The 16,350-nt window shown below is 41.5% G+C and overlaps 1 protein-coding gene across 5 annotated transcripts in view; it reads right to left on the bottom strand.

The window, feature by feature from the left end:
* Window positions 1-16,350, bottom strand: part of RERE (arginine-glutamic acid dipeptide repeats) — a 534,579-nt gene that overhangs the window by 132,006 nt on the left and 386,223 nt on the right. For 4 of the 5 annotated variants that reach the window (XM_068240704.1, XM_068240709.1, XM_068240705.1 and 1 more), the window contains exons 4-6: window positions 13,962-14,006; window positions 10,474-10,579; window positions 4,258-4,354 (exon numbers count right to left, since the gene is read on the bottom strand). In XM_068240704.1, coding sequence (XP_068096805.1) covers window positions 4,258-4,354; window positions 10,474-10,579; window positions 13,962-14,006 — 248 coding nt within the window. The remainder of the gene's footprint in view (window positions 1-4,257; window positions 4,355-10,473; window positions 10,580-13,961; window positions 14,007-16,350) is intronic. The other variant, XM_068240707.1, reaches the window with a different exon arrangement.

Below are 16,350 nucleotides of genomic sequence, written 5' to 3'. Positions count from 1 at the left end.
AACGTTCCGTCGTTCAGTCGTTCGCACGTCAAATCCGACGTGTGTACAGACTATCGTTCGGGTGATAAGACTGGCCTCCAGCGATCCGCCGGGCGGATCGCTGGAAACCAGTCTTATCACGCGAATGATAGTCCGTACACACGTCTGATTCCGCGTGCGAACGACTGAACGTTCAAACGACCCGTCGTTCAGAAAAATCCGACGTGTGTATGGGCCTTAAGTTACGCTGGCAATGGTTCTACACTCCAATTAAATGATTTAAATTCCATCCTATAAATTCACCTCTCTGCTGGAGGGATTGTGGCGGTATGAGATCACTCCCACATTTAATGTGGTACTGCCCTCGAATCTGCCCCCTTTGGAAACAAGTCAAAAGACATTATTCGCCTGCCCTCTCATTTTACCCCCTTAACGCCTGGCTTAGCCTTACTGCATTTAGATAGTCATTACCTAAACAAGACAAATTAAGAATTTCTCATATCCTTATCGCTACAAGGTTAGCCCTAACTTCTTGTTGGCTTTCTACTGAATGTCCATCAATATCTATTGTTCTTGCCAATGTTATTGGTATAACTGATCTGTTCTTTTCATTGTATATGTTTTTTGTTTTTGTATACCTACTTCTTTATAATCTCATATGGGTATTGATATATTGCTATCATTGCCTTTGATTGTTGTTATCTTTCATGATGTTACTGCTTTTTATTAGTACCTAGCCTCTTGATCTTCTTTGCCTGTTATATACTCGCCATTTGTTAAAAATGTTCTCAATAAAAACGTATTGGAAAAAAAAAATCATCCGACTGATGTTTATAGAAACCACCGACTTCAGGTACCCAAAATTGCTCCGACTCCACAGCCCTGGATCAAATTTATCTGTGCAAAACTCTTAGGCCTCTTCCAGTTCAGCTGTCCATCAGCTGGACATGGGCACCTTTCAGATGCAATAAAATGTAGTTGAATGCTATCTAAAACTACCTGCCCAATAAAAATAAAACCCTACCTGCCCATTTGAATTTGCAACCAAATTCCTAAAATCAGTAGAAAGTTCAAAAGTCACCTGAATATTCTTTATGCCTTCAGTGGCCTCTTATTATGGCCAGCCTACCCAACATGCTGCTGCTGAAGCTCACAGCTCTGACTGGTGCCAGTTGGAGTGGGATGCAGGTCCAGTCACCTCCATGTGCTCCCGAATGGCTGTGCAGAGCACCTGTGGCCAAGAGCATTCTGGGTTTACATGGTTCAGAAACCTTAGTAACCAAGCATTCCCAGTACAGTCCCAGTGGCAGCTGCTACTCTGCTCTGCCTGAGTACACACAAAGAGGGTGCATGGAGTGAACATAATGGGGGTTACAGCAACAGAACAGAAAGATGGCCACAACAAAGGGCCACCAAGTTTCCGATGAGATAAAGAATAAGCAGGTATCCACAATTTTCACTTTTTTGCCTCAGGTTTACTTTAACGCTTCGTGTACAGAACATCCCTAAATTCTCATCAATCTATACAAGTTAGCTGCAGCATAGAGCGGAAAAATTATTAGTAGTCCGTGGCACAATTCTTAGATTTACCAAGGACAGACTGTAATGCTGTCACATCTGAAGGGGATAAAGAGACACACTTCTCTCCATGCACAGCTGAGTTTTTGCAAATTGTTATAGCAGACTGATGTAGCACTCCAGCTGGACAGTGCAATACTTGCAGACACTATGCACATAAAGAAAACAGGTAAGGACCAGCAAGTTTTTATTCAAATCAATGCTATGTACAAAGCAAACCTGTAGTGTGCTATGGTTTTCCTCAACAAAGGCAGTGTTATTATTGTGCATTTATGTAGCAATTACACCTTCAACAGTATGTTAAAGATTGTACAGTCATATCGCCATCTGTCCCTCAGAGGAGTTCAGCATTCAATCCCTACCAGTCATAGTTTTATGATCCCTAAAAGCATAACATGGCGGGTTCATTCTGATCCCCACTCAGGCTCCACATAAAGCAAAAGGAACTGAAGCAATCTGCAAGCTGTCCTGCTAATTGGCCTAAGGCTGGTTCACACTACCAGCGCTTTTCTAGGCGCCAGTAATTTGAAAAACACTTGCTAATGTAATTTTGTGTGTTCTCATTTGAGCCATGGAATTAAAAAAAAAATATATAAATAATCACACGCATTACATTACCAAACGCTTTTTAAATCACTGGCTCTTAGAAAAGCACTCAGTGTAAACCAGCCTTAAATTTGCAAATATTGGCCACACAATATTCCCCTATGGTGGCACAAGTTTATTCAATTACCATTGAAGTCAATCTGGGAATGCTAAGAAATTGCCAGGCAGGTGGGAAACAGGGAATGTTGACTCAATGTCAATATTTCACTGCAGTTTAAATGTACATCAGCACCTTTAAAGTCAGTAGGTAATGAACATTAAAGTTAAAGGGCACCTGACGTGAGAGGGATATGGAGGCTGCCATATTTCCTTTTAAACAATACCAGTTGCCTGGCAGCCCTGCTGATCATTTTGGCTGCAGTAGTGTCTGAATCACAAAAGAAACACGCAGATAAAACTGTCAGATCTGACAATGTCAGAAACGCCTGATCTGATCATTTACTTGTTCAGGGTCTATGGCTAAAAGCATTAGAGATAGAGGGATCAGCAGGGCAGTCAGGCAACCGGTATTATTTAAAAGGAAATAAGTAGCCTTCATATCCCTCTTGCTTCAGCTGTGCTTTAACTTGAACAATCTGAATTAAAATGTTGAGCATGAGATGTGTCTGAAATAAAAGGTTGTGTTATCCAATGTTTCCAATGAATTCGTGAAGAAACACACACTCCAAAATCCGCTGATTACCAGGATTTCCGGCACCTAATTCTGCTAGCCTGAGCAGTCCAAGCTGGGCTGTGCTGTTTAACATTGCCAGGCTCTGCAGGAATTCATGGCGTTTATGTTAAGCTGTGCTGTGACTGAATGAGGGAGATTATCCATTCTCTGGTCTCCAGCTCCTGATGCCCCCAGCACAAGTTGGAGCTAATTTGCCTTAAAATCAGCAGTTCTGGTTATGTGGCTCTGAACAAAGCAAATGTTTCCAGATGGTTTTGCTTAAGCGCCATCTGAGCGTTATTATCAAACAGATTACTCGGTTTCACGTTCTGCCGGCAACCATTCCGCAGACCGCCAAGTGCAATGCCGTGCCAAGAAAAAAAAAAAGTGTTTCAACTTCACCTCTTTTCACTCCGGTTTGAAACAGACCAGGTCCCTTTCATAAACTTTCCACTTCCCCATAAAGAGCGTCAGTGCAGCCCACAGTACATTCTGTTACCTTAACAAATACAGAGTAATGCTAGTTTTATGGGAGGGAAAGGAGGACAGCTCTTGCATGACATACCTAAAGGTACATTAGGCTCAACTAAAGCCTGCATACCACAAGCTTAACTCATGGCGTGCTACTTCACACACAGGCCTCATAACTCAGGACAAAATGCAGATCTAAAACTAACCTCAAGGCACTGGAATGTTTCTATTTAAAGGGGATCGTCGACTGTTGTAAATAAAAGTACAATTTTAGACCAAGCAGTGGGCCTGACAGTAAAGAAACATACTGCTGTGCAGGGCTGGTAAACTTTCTCAGTCTGGTCTCAGAGACTCTGCAGGCTATTAGCGCAGTACAGAATGAAATGTCATCACACACCCCTATCCCATTATCCCCCTCCAACGGGCTGGAAATTAATTCTTATTGCATCATGGGATGTAAAGAAAGGATTTTTAAAATGTGATTACTACTCTGATTTACATAGAACATTTGAAAGCATTCCCAAGTATTCCCTGTGTAAAATTCTTTATTTTCATTGCAGAGAGCAGTAGAGGCTTGCTCTCTTGATCTCTGCATTTGTCTTTACTCTGCTCTCTCCCTCTGCTGAATAGACACATCGGCCTAGCAACAGTGGAGTCACTTCAGCAGAAAAGGAAGGGAGCAGAATGAAAGCACAGGGAGAATCTTGGCTTTGCCAATGACCACAAATAAGCAAGCTTCTCCTGCAATTAAAATACTCCCAAACAATTGTACATATTGGGAATACTTTCATATGTTCTTTTATGTAACTAATGGCAGTTACTAAAATGTCAATAGTAACAGGTATATGTCAATAATATGTACAACTCCCTTAATACCTATGCCATACAGATTGTATCCATTAGCAATGCATGTCTGAAGAAAAAAATCAAGTGATGTCAACCTTTAAATAAAACAAGGCTTTGCAGCTTACCTAAGAGCAGCCGCGTGGTAAGTGTCAACATAATCGGAGATGAAAAGTTCTCGATTCCGAATAACTGGATCGGTGATAACCAGCTCCCGGCCAGAATCTAGTAAAGTAAAGAAAAAAAAGTGAGTGCCTATAGTTGCCATACTGGTCAAATTGATATTTGCAATGAACTTTCTCTGTACATTGTGGCAAACTTGGCTACACAATGACACGTCTGTGTGTAAGTCTCGCATATAAATTAATGTGCTTTGATCTTAAAGAGGAACTTTAACCAAGGATTTTACTTAATTCCAGTCAGTAGCGGATACCCCCTTTCCCATGAGAAATCTTTACCTTTTCTTTAATAGATCATCAGGGGGGTCTGTATGACTGGCATTGTGGTAAAGTTTGACAGTTTGCGGTCTGTGAACCTCATTGCATTGTGGGAAATAATGGCTTTTTCCAACTGTCAAGCAAGCAGTAGCTCCCATTGTGAATAGAAATCTCAGTAATGAACATTTTGTACAGATCACCTGGCAGAACTAAAGCTGTCATCAGTAATAAGTTTCAGAATGTAAATTAGGGAGAGGAAATATTTTTACAATCGACAAACACTGACTAAATCTATAAATTAATATTGTAAACAATTTGCATTTGTATTGTTTTTTTTTCACTACAGTTCCTTTTTAATGCCTGGAAGTGATGCGCATACAAAGTGGAAACCGTAAAGTCATCAGTGCTAGGCAGAGATAAATACCATGTCAAATTATGGATACATCAAATGTGCTGGGTACATCATAATTTTGATATGAAAAAACAAAACAAATAAACACCTTGAATTTACATAGATCAGTGCTGCAGGTCTTCTTTCCAGCCATAAATCACATAAAAACTGACCAAGCTGGTGCTTCTGTACAAGCATAGAATTATGCACTCTATGTAGGGCTGCCTAAAAGCAGAGAGCAGGAGCCAATTTACCAATTTTCCCCACCATGACTGACTACACAGACATTAAATAAATGCAGTCCAATCCAAACGTTTGTAAAAGCTCTGAATGACTGTTTAGCTGTGACTGAGCTGTTCAGTAGTAACTTGAGCAGCCCATTATGATCCATAACAAGCAGAAAGCAGAGGACATTACAATAGTGGTGAGCTAAGTTACCAACTAGATCAGGGGTGTCAAACACATAGTGGGCCGATACTGAACACTGGGACCTAGTCGTGGGCCAACCTCAATGTCTAGTGGCCACCTCCCTTATAAATCTCCCTGGTGTCTACTGCCCCCCATACAGTTTCCTGGTGTCTAGGGGCTCCCACCCTTCCCTTATAATACAGTTCCCTACTGTTTAGTGCTTTTCCCCTACCTCCCCCATATGGCAGCCTTGCAGTTCTAGGGCTTCACCTCCAATATATCTTCCCTGGTAGTCTAGAGTCAGTCAAACATAATGCAAAGTGAGGAAACCACTAGGAGGCCACATGTAATGGCTCTGCGGGCCAGATTTAGCCCATTGGCCAGAGTTTGACATACATAAACTAGAAGGATCTCTGAAGAGAAGGTCGCCAATGTGGGACACCTGTACTCAAGCTAAACTGACACCCAACATGATCAACTATTATGTCGGGGAATGATCTACCGTGCTTACACAGGTTAAGCCAATGATTGCCAAGGGACCATGAATCTATTTACATTATAAGATTTAACAATCTGATAAAAACAAGGCAACCAAGCCTTGATTAACGTTCGTCATTACTTCTTGTGCATCTGCATTTATGCAGCTGACCTGAAGGGACAGCTTTTGACTAAAAAAAAAATGTGTGCGTTGATCTATGTTAGGCCAAAATGAATAAAGGATGTAAAAAATCCTGTGAATTCACACAGTTCTGAGCATAAAGCTTACTGGCAAGATATCAGCTCCCAATACACCCCTGAAAGGCAGCAAAATCAAACTATGGGAAAGAAAGAACAGGATGCAGAAATAAACTGTGGCAAGCATCTCATGTTACTTCAAGACGTAGATAATGTCAAACTTCTTTTCTGTAGATTTGCTTTAAATTTCTCTCTGCTCCATCCCAATTAATACATAAATGACCAATTGCCAAATGTTAACACAGGAAGCGTGTCCAGGATGTAATAAAAATGATTCTTCCCCGGAATAATACAGCATATTAAGCATTTACATAATTAAAATGTGCATATTTAATAAGCAGGATGCACAAATTTAAAAAGCTCATATGCAGCAGTTCAGTACTTCTATGCAAGAAAGCAACCAAAGTCCAACACCAAGGGACTACCGTATATACAAGCTGGAAATAGGACAGGTGGGATTAAAGGGGCACAACAGCGAAAAACTGTAACATTTAAAATATGTGCAAACATACAAATAAGAAGTACATTTTTTCCAGAGTAAAATGAGCCATAAATTACTTTTCTCCTATGTTGCTGTCACTTAGTAGGCAGTAGAAATCTGACAGAAGTGACAGGTTTTGGACTAGTCCAGCTCTTTATAGGGGCTTCTCAGGGATATATTTATTTTCAAAAGCACTTAGTGAATGGCAGTTGCTCTGTCCAACTGGCAAAAAACTGTGTAGGGAGCAGGGAAGCTGGCCAGCATCATTGTTTAAATCCTTTTTCGGGAACATCTTTATAAAGAATAAAAGCCTTGCTGAGAATCCCCATGAAGAGATGGACTAGTCCAAAACCTGTCACTTCTGTCAAATTTCTACTGCCTACTGTAAGTGACAGCATTATAGGAGAAAAGTAATGTATGGTTCATTTTACTCTGGAAAAAATGTACTTCTTATTTGTATATGTTTTTGCACATATTTTAAATTTTACTGTTTTTCACTGTAGTGCCCCTTTAAGTGAGTGGCATCAACACATGGCTGAAGTGGCTGACAGTGAGAAATCCTACTAGTGGCTGGGAAGGATTGGACTCAGACAAGGAGGTACTGGTCATAGCAGCATAACAGGCACTAAGTACCAGTTCCACAGAGGCAGATCTACCGCACTAGACAGGATCCAATAACACAGGCTGTGCAGTCCAGACTACAGTGGCAGGTATAAGATGTGGGCAGGAACAGCTGCATATTGTATGGGTTTATCCATCCCAGGTACAGTGCATAGTGCATGGGCTTATCCATCCCAGGTACAGATGGGAAGTTCCACAGAGGGCCATGGAGAATGACACCATTAAGATCAAGGGAGACTTCCAGAACCAGATGGACAGACTGTTATTAGCCAATCAACTGCATATTGGGGTAACAGACGAGGATCAGAAGGCTTGAAAAAAAACTACATAAACTAGGCCTTAGTTCAAATTCTTGTGTGTGGCATTACATTTAAGCTGTAGAGTTTTGTACTGTGTTAGCCATCAGTGAGAGCAAGAAGTTTTGGGGATGATACAGTTTATTGGCCAACTTAGAAGAAAAATCAGTAAGCTTTCGGCTATAAAGTCTGATGAAGGCTTCATAGCTGAAAGATCACGGCTGTTCTAAGTTAGCCAATAAATAGTATCTTGCTGATTCAAAACTTCTTGTACATTTAAGCTAAAACAGTTTTCAATGGTACCAAAGAAAGTAGCTTATAAAGGAAACAAATGGACATTATTCCACGGTCTGAAATATTTTCTACATGTAGATCTTGAAACAGTCAAATGCAAACATTCTGCAAGTTCAGCCACAAAGATCCCCAAATGCTAAAAGCAATACTTTTATAATATGAGTCACAGGTAGCTTGTTACTGTTGATATTAAAGTTCCTGAATCTACCATTAGCAGGACAATACTGATCTATGTGGAGGATGCGATAGGAAGAAACCAGTGCTGCCCAGAAAGAACCTCAAGGCAAAATTAAAGTTCGCACACTAATAACAAGACAATATCAAGGCAAAGACCAGTACTTCTGAAAAGTGTTCCGGACAGATGAAGTAAAAATACATTGGGAAATTTGTAATGGGATTTGCATTTACGAAGCTCCACAAATATTACAGGGCTTTAAAAAGTCCTGCAGGTGGAGGAGTCATAAAAAAAAAAGAAAAAAAAAAAAAAAGGAAAAAAATCTTTCAGTCGATGTCAGACTGATGGACAGTTCCACATAAGGATATTTCTGCCAGAAGAGGCAGGACCAAGTACTACAGCCAAGAGTTTACTTACTTTAATTACAGGAGGAAATGGCTTATTTTTGTCAGATAAATGACTGCAATGTCAATAATAATTAGTCTTATTGCATCACATATATTTACATACTGACTGGATGAATATAAAATACATAAGTTACATAGGTTAATATATATGAAAAAAAAACAACCTATACAGGGGGTTTACTACTTTTTATTTTACATTTACCTGAGCATTAACCACTTGCCGACCGCGCACTCACAACGCGCGTCGGCAAAGTGGCAGCTGCAGGACCAGCGACGCACATCAGCGTCGCCGGCTGCAGGCTAATTAATCAGGAAACAGCCGCTCGCGCGAGCGGCTGCTTCCTGTCAATTTACGGCGGGGGGCTCCGTGAATAGCCTGCAGGCCGCCGATCGCGGCTCGCAGGCTAAATGTAAACACAAGCGGAAATAATCCGCTTTGTTTACATTTGTACAACGCTGCTAACAGTAGCAGCGTTGTACCAGATCAGCGATCCCCGGCCAATCAGCGCTGGGGATCGCTGTCACATGACAGGCAGGAGCCTGTTAGAGGCTGCACAGGACAGATCCGTTCCTGTGCAGCCTCCGATCTCCGGGGAAGGGAGGGAGGAGAGGGGGAATCCTGCAGTGGAGGGGGCTTTGAGGTGCCCCCCCCCCCCCGCCAGCCACGCGCAGGCAGGAGCGATCAGACCCCCTCCAGCACATCATCCCCCTAGTGGGGAAAAAAGGGGGGCGATCTGGTCGCTCTGCCTGGTGTTTGATCTGTGCTGGGGGCTGTAGAGCCCACCCAGCACAGATCTGCAAAATCAGCGCTGGTCCTTAAGGGGGGGGGGGGGGGGGGGGGGGTAAAGGCTGGGTCATCAAGTGGTTAAGTGACACTAAAGCCAAACCCCACTTATGATATAATGAATTGTATGTGTACTATGGATAATAAATAGAACAATTTTTTTTAATAACATTGAATCATTCTGTCATATTTGCAGTTTTTGCAAAACACACTATTTTCAACTATGAAACAGAGCAAAGCTAATGACCATTTGAACTTCCCTACAGCAAAACCTTTCCTGAAGCGGTCTCTCACTGTTTCTTTGATGCATAAGTGCTTCAGAAAACAGGAATGTCTCTGACCCAAGTTGGGTTGGAGAACTAATGTGTTCTGTATGGCTGATCTTGTGAGTCGTTTTACCCTTTTCACCACAGTTCCTCTTTATGTCAATAGTGGGATGGTCCAGAGGCTTCCCAGATTCTCTTACAGTCCACTGTCCCAATGCTCAGTGGCTCTGTAACTATTGGACTCAGTGAAATTTGCCTTCTTAAAACAGAAGGAAATTTTGTTTTAAGGAGGCAAATGTCACCAAGCATTGCTTATTAGTAGGAAGGCTTTTCAGTCTCTTTTATCCCATTATACATTCCTAGTGGTTTGAGTCACCCTGAGCTGCTTGGTTACTCTATCTGACTCAGTGAATTCTTCTAGAACCAGCACACCCAGACTAGGCATCCGTGTGCACAAGTTCTGCTCAAGCCTAGTAGAATGAAGAGCTCAAGCACAGTGGATGCAAAGCCGTGCACGATTGGCTTCATTCTACCAGTCATGAACAGACCTTACTTTTACATGTATAACCAGGATGTGCTTGTCCATGGCTGGGAACAAATTCAGAAGATGAAGAGGGACCCAGCGCTGGAATGGTGAGGATCCAGCAAGGATCCAGGAAATCTCTGGACCATCCAAGGCACCTGACTTTTGAGGCAAGCATCTTATTCCCCATTTGAGGTATGCTTAACTCTTCTGGCAGAGTAACAATTCTATACTGATATCTGTTTAAGACTAATTTATGAACACCACCACCAGAGGAGCTATAATTTCACAGAGGACAAAAAAACTTTTTTTTGTAGAGCATTAAAGTAGGGAGACCTTAGGAGAAAAATAAATAATAAGTGTGTGCATTTGTGTTTTTTATTATAATATCCTTTAACAAAATAGGGTACTTATAATCTAGATATTAGCTTCTTTAGTAGGTACGGCAGTAAGATATTTTAGAAAGGGGAAAAGAAAACTAAGCTTCTCCTCTTCAGGTACCTATGACCACTGATGTATGACTCACCATTTTCATTGTGCCGATCTTGTACCAAGTGCTGGTAAACCGAGTCTGGAACCTCTGACTGACGGTAGTACCACTTAACATTCATCAGAAGGTGATCTCGTTTACTCTGGAGAAACAAAACATCCCTTGTTAAAAAATTAATAACAAAACAAAAACAAAAAAAAACTTTATACATATTGTCAAATATCTTACAGAGGTAATAAACATGGAGAGAAAGAGACCATGCACATCAGCGTAAACAAAAACCTTAATACATCCAGCAAATGATATGTTGTAATTAAAGTACATTTGCCTATACATAGGGCACTTAATGATAAGCTTTTTTTTTTTTTTTTTTTAATAAAAAGTACAAACAGAGCCCACGTGACAAAACCGGAAACTAAGCTCTGTCTGCAATAATGATAGAAGACTGAAAGAAGTTCCACTTGTGCTTTGCCACAAGTTGAGGTCAAAGCTTGCAAGCAGTATCTTTCACCATCACCATCTTTTTTCAGTAACATGAACTATGATTTTAGCACTAACTGTTCTTTAATTGTATGTCCACATTCCAAAATATCTGCATAGCTGCTCCCTTTCCTCAATGGTATACTGTATGTATACCAATGGCAATTATTCCAAAAGGCCTTTGCACCAATGCTCTTCTTTCCCCTGAAAATGGGTAAAAGGAGCATATGTGAGGGGGTGGGGACACCTTTGTGACTTCAATCATGGTTATGTGACCTTAGCAGAGCTCGGCAACACTTTTCCTTATGGTAGCCATACATGGTACAATTTTTTCATACAATCTTACCATTTCTATGTAATATAAGGGAACTGCCTAAATTATCCTTTCAGTATATTCACTTAATTTACCCTTTTACTACACAGAAATGGTAAGATTGTATGAAAAAAATTGTACCATGTATGGCCACCATTAGGTTAGTCAACAGTCTTTTTTTTTTACTGTTCTTTACTATTATTGTGATCTGTTACAAAATCAGCAAGCAGTTAAAGCGGATCCGAGATGAAAAACTAACAAGTAACTTGTCTATATGTCTTATCTAAAGTTTAGATTTAGAGTTTATACAGCAAATCTAGCTGCAAACAGCTTTAATAGAAATTCATTATTTCTTCCTGTGATACAATGACAGCAGCCATGTTTGTAAACATTACACAGAGGCAGGCTTATCTGTATCTTGAGCACTCAGCCCCTGGGAAAAAACCTAATCTCCCCTCCTCTCCTCTGAAATCAATGGCTAGTAACACCTCCTCCTCCTCCTCCTCCTGCCCAGAATGAGCTCCCATGAGCCCTTGCTACTGCCAAGGCTCTCTGAAAACCTGTGGATGTGGTTTATTTAGTTTATGGGGAACAAAAACAAAAAAGTATTTGGCTTGAGGAATGTCCTATAAACAAAAGAAAAGGAACACAATTATGCAATGAGTAAAAGTTCACCTCGGATCCACTTTAAGGGCTGGTTCAGACGGACGCTTGTGCAGCGTTTACCGCCAGCGTTCAGGGCTTGGCGTTAAACGCTCCCATTCAAGTGAATGGGAGCGTTTGTACCAAGCTTTTACGCGTGTTTACACGAACGCGGCGTTCGGGTCCCGATTTTCACTGGCGTTCAAGGAGCCCCTGGAAGCTACATGTTGCTTCCATGGGCGGTTAATCGCGACAGGTAATGTCCCCCTAGGGGAAGAAAAAACGCGACCGCATCCGAACGCACCGCGAACGCTGCTGAAAGCCCGAACGCATTGCCACCGCGACGCCAATGAACGCGACGCCTCCAAACGTCCGTCTGAACCAGCCCTAAGGCTGGTCATACACATACACAAGCCTATTAAATCACTGATCCAATCATCTGTAGACCTATGATTTTAGGCAGTTCATTGGTTAAAGGTTGACTGGGCATGACAGATAATTTGTGAAACGAGTAGGGGAGGCACTGTGAAGGATCCATGGCTGCACAGCACTGTGGTACGCTAAATGGTACAACGCTAGCTGTTCAACTCATTCTGCTGAAATCTAAAGCGGAGTACACAATCGATCGTTTTCCGATACAACTTTCATTATCACGAATGGCGGGATGTCAATGATGCTTACATCGATCATTCAAATTTTCACTAAAATCCATTGACTTTAGCAAAAACTGTAAACAACCAATTGCAAAGTGATCAGTCATGACAGTCGTTCAAAATAAATGATTGTTGCGGTTCGCCTGCAGTCTTTAAACATTGTTTAACAAATATTTTGTTAAAAGATGTTATGCAATGTCGCGCAAAACAAACATTCGGCAAAAATAATCTTGCCGTGGGTATGGACCTTTACACACAGTGGACCACATACAGTAGATCAGGGAGTAAACTATTAAGCCTTTTCCCAAAAGGATCATATTGCCATATTCATCTAGAGAGGCATTTCCCCAATTACCTTATTCAAAAGGATGGAGTACAAATGGGCAGCTGAGGAATATAAGGCTTGCTACTGAACAGAACTAATTTATCCAGCACAGAACCTGATGGAACCTAATCCCACCCAAGTGGAGTGAGGTGACAGTCTTTGAGCTCACAGGAAAAAGATGGCTGCTACTCCACCCCTTTCTTCCCCATCTCAGGTATGTGATGTAGGGATGGGAAGGAGTTTGGACAGCTCACAGACGGGCTGTTTTCTTAGGCAAGAAGCAGCCATCCTCAGCACAGAAAGATAGTTTTGCAAACTGTTAAGTGGTTTTATGTAATATGCATAAAACTTTGTGCATTACGAATGAAACAAGTACACGAAACAAAAAAACAAAAACATGAGGCTGAACTGAGTAAAACACTACATGCATGCATGCTTATGAATTAAAATGTCCAAAGCCATCTATTCTTTTTTTTTAAACACCACTGACTAAACAAGGTACAACATAAATGGAAAACTAACAGCACAAAGTAACACCATCACAATATGATATATAAGCCCCCTACTGCCCAGTAATCTAAGAGGAGAGATGCTGTCTTTTTCTCACTGCTAAATTGGTCTGTGTGTGCTGCTGGAGCCAAATAAGGTCATATGGCTGTCTGAGAGCTGACATGCTCTGGAAAGGAGAGATTCACACCCCTTGCTCCTGCTTTTTATTCAGCCGCTTGCCTGGCTCACTACATGCCCTGAAGGGCTGCAGCCTGAAAAGAAACATTTGCAATTCCCTTTGTACAGAGGTCGTACTGGTGCTGATCAATGGCAGCAGAACTTGTAATGTTCAGTGCAATTAAGAATGTTTTCCAATGGGCCATAAAAAAGAAACATAAAACATATGCAAATGAGCAGCACACAGAGTTCTGCTGACATAAGAGAAATAAAACTTGTTTCACCATATCTCATCGTACATCATGGCCGTATTGACTTCAGACAGTAAAATGGGAGAATCAGAATTTTTAATCACTGCTTTCGCCGAGCAGAAAAAAAAACAATCCTCACCAGGTTAGCTACATACACTGAAAGGATTGCAGCAAGCTTTATTGCAAACTCTTACCTTTTCTGCTCTTGAGTTGACGTTACGAGGCATAGCAGTGATTTCCTGAAAGGAAGAGGAGAGTGGGAGTGATCAGTGCCAGGGGCGTGACTGAAAAACACCACACCCCCTGTATCACTTTTAAATTGTACTCCCTACTGTATATAAAAATCCCTTGTTGTAAACCTATAGGTCATGCTGCAGATTTCTGAGCCAGTGCATTGTTACAGTAGCAGCAAACAAGCATAGCGTTTGGAGGTTACAAGAGAAAAATAAAAACTAGCTGTATATTGTATTGTAATAATATAAAATTCACTTTTAACATTGGCCAGATATCAAGTACCTTGTGAGGCAAAGAAATATGTCATTTAATTTATTGAAAGAAAACCTGCAATTAAAGGGGGTGTGGGTGTACTGAATCAAAGTCAAAATGTTTATTTAGAAACATATTTTATATTTCTATGTTTGTTAGTATTTTGTTTTACTGTCTCTGTGCTACCTATTTGCAAAGCCTCCTGGGTTTTCAAGAGAAATAAAGCAATAGCTTGTTGCCTGGAGGCAGGCACCTTAGCGCTGAATGCAGTGGAGTGACTTCTGCATGGTTACTTGCTGTCTCAATGCTATGGATTATCCGCTACTGTCAAAGGAAGAGGTTAAAGGAGAACTGTAGCTTTAAAATAAAGGTCAATTATCTTCTGCATCCCCAGTTTATTTGGTACTCTGTAGCCCGGATTTACATACTAGGCCATCAGGTTGGCCTTCTGCTAGGTACACAAAATGAGATTTTCTGCCAGATCGATTATTTCCAACATGGCTGAAATAATCTGGCAGGAAATCTGCCTGAAAATCTCATTGTGTGTACTAGGCATAAGATCTTCAGCTAGATTCATTGGAAAGTAAACATATGGGTGCTTAACTGCATGTGACTGCTAGTATTGTAGACTCATCCAACCAATAGAAAGTACAATGTCAGCTCCTGCTTATATCCCAAGTCTACCATACAATGGCACGAAAAGTCCACAGCACCACGTCAGTAATGTATAGCTCTTTTATTTAAAAGAAAGACAAAGAGATAGCCATAACAGCGACAGAACATATTCCGGGTGGCCAGTTGGGTAGAGTGAGGAGGATTGTCTCGGATCCTGCCGTCAGGGAGACCCGTATTGTGGAAATGAGGGATTGCCTTCACGTAGGAAACGTGCTTCTGGACCAAGACTCCCCTTTGTTTCCCGTTACAATACCTGCAGCAATCAGCTGGGGTTTATTGTGAGGAAACATTGGGGCCTCTTGAAAGAATCTTTTCCTCATATTGAGGAGTTCCGCTATCCGCCCCTTTTTTCGTTTAAGCGGGCCCCCACAGTGAGAGATAAAATTAAATCTAGGCCTGTTATCCCTGCGGTGACTTCTAGAAGGGGCACTTTTCCGTGTTTAGGCTGCCATTTATGCAGCCATATTGTGAGGGGAGATACGTTCGTGCATCCGTCCAGATGTGAGAGGTTCTCTATACGGGGCCTCTACACCTGTGATTCGTCATATGTTGTATACTTACTTAGATGCCCTTGTGGGTTGGTATATGTGGGTGAAACCACACAACGGTTGCGCGACCGTATCTCCTCTCACAAATCTGCCATTAGAACACTTAATATGGAACAAGCTGTTTCTCAGCACTTTACTATGTGCCGCCATACGGTCTCGCAATTAAGGGTTCAGGTCATAGATGGGGTTCCCAGAGATTTTAGGGGAGATAGAGCAAAGGATCTCCTCAGGAGGGAAGCTTTCTGGATTAAACGCCTGGGAGCTTTGGGTAACAGTGGACTGAGCAGGGACTATGATCTCTCTTTTTGCATCTAGCTCCGTTGTCTTGGGCACTTGGTCTGGCTTGGTCGTGGGTGGGGTTTGGGGGATAGTATGCTGGTGATATCTTGTGATCCACAATCTCTTTCAGAGTAATTAGTTGTTGGTTTATATCTAAGGCTTTAATATATGTGATGTGTGTCTCTTTTATGTAGTTGGGATGCAGAGGTGTTATGGGGGAACCTGTACTTTTATCCTTGATGGTTTTAGATAGGCCTAGTTTTCAGCTATTAATTCTTCATGGGTGGACTTATTTTGGCTTATGAATATTAGTATGGCCTTGGGTATCCTCAATTGTCATGCCACTACCATTTTTCACACAGTGCGTTTTTTACCTATGTTTTTTACCTATGTACTGTGTTTATGCCTTCTTGTATTTTTCTATTTCCCATTTTTTGGGATTCATGCGGATATTTTTACGCGTGCAGACACATGTACGCATGAGGTCATCATGACGTTCCAGGAAGTGTTTTGGCATGACATACGGGGAGTGAGCTGCTGTTCCCCATCAGGTCATCCCCATATTTGGCAGTTGGTAGGAGGAGGTAAGGAAACA

This window comes from Hyperolius riggenbachi, chromosome 6 (assembly GCF_040937935.1).
Source record: "Hyperolius riggenbachi isolate aHypRig1 chromosome 6, aHypRig1.pri, whole genome shotgun sequence".
Classification (NCBI taxonomy): Eukaryota; Metazoa; Chordata; class Amphibia; order Anura; family Hyperoliidae; genus Hyperolius; species Hyperolius riggenbachi.
This window is presented reverse-complemented; position numbering and strand designations above follow the sequence as displayed.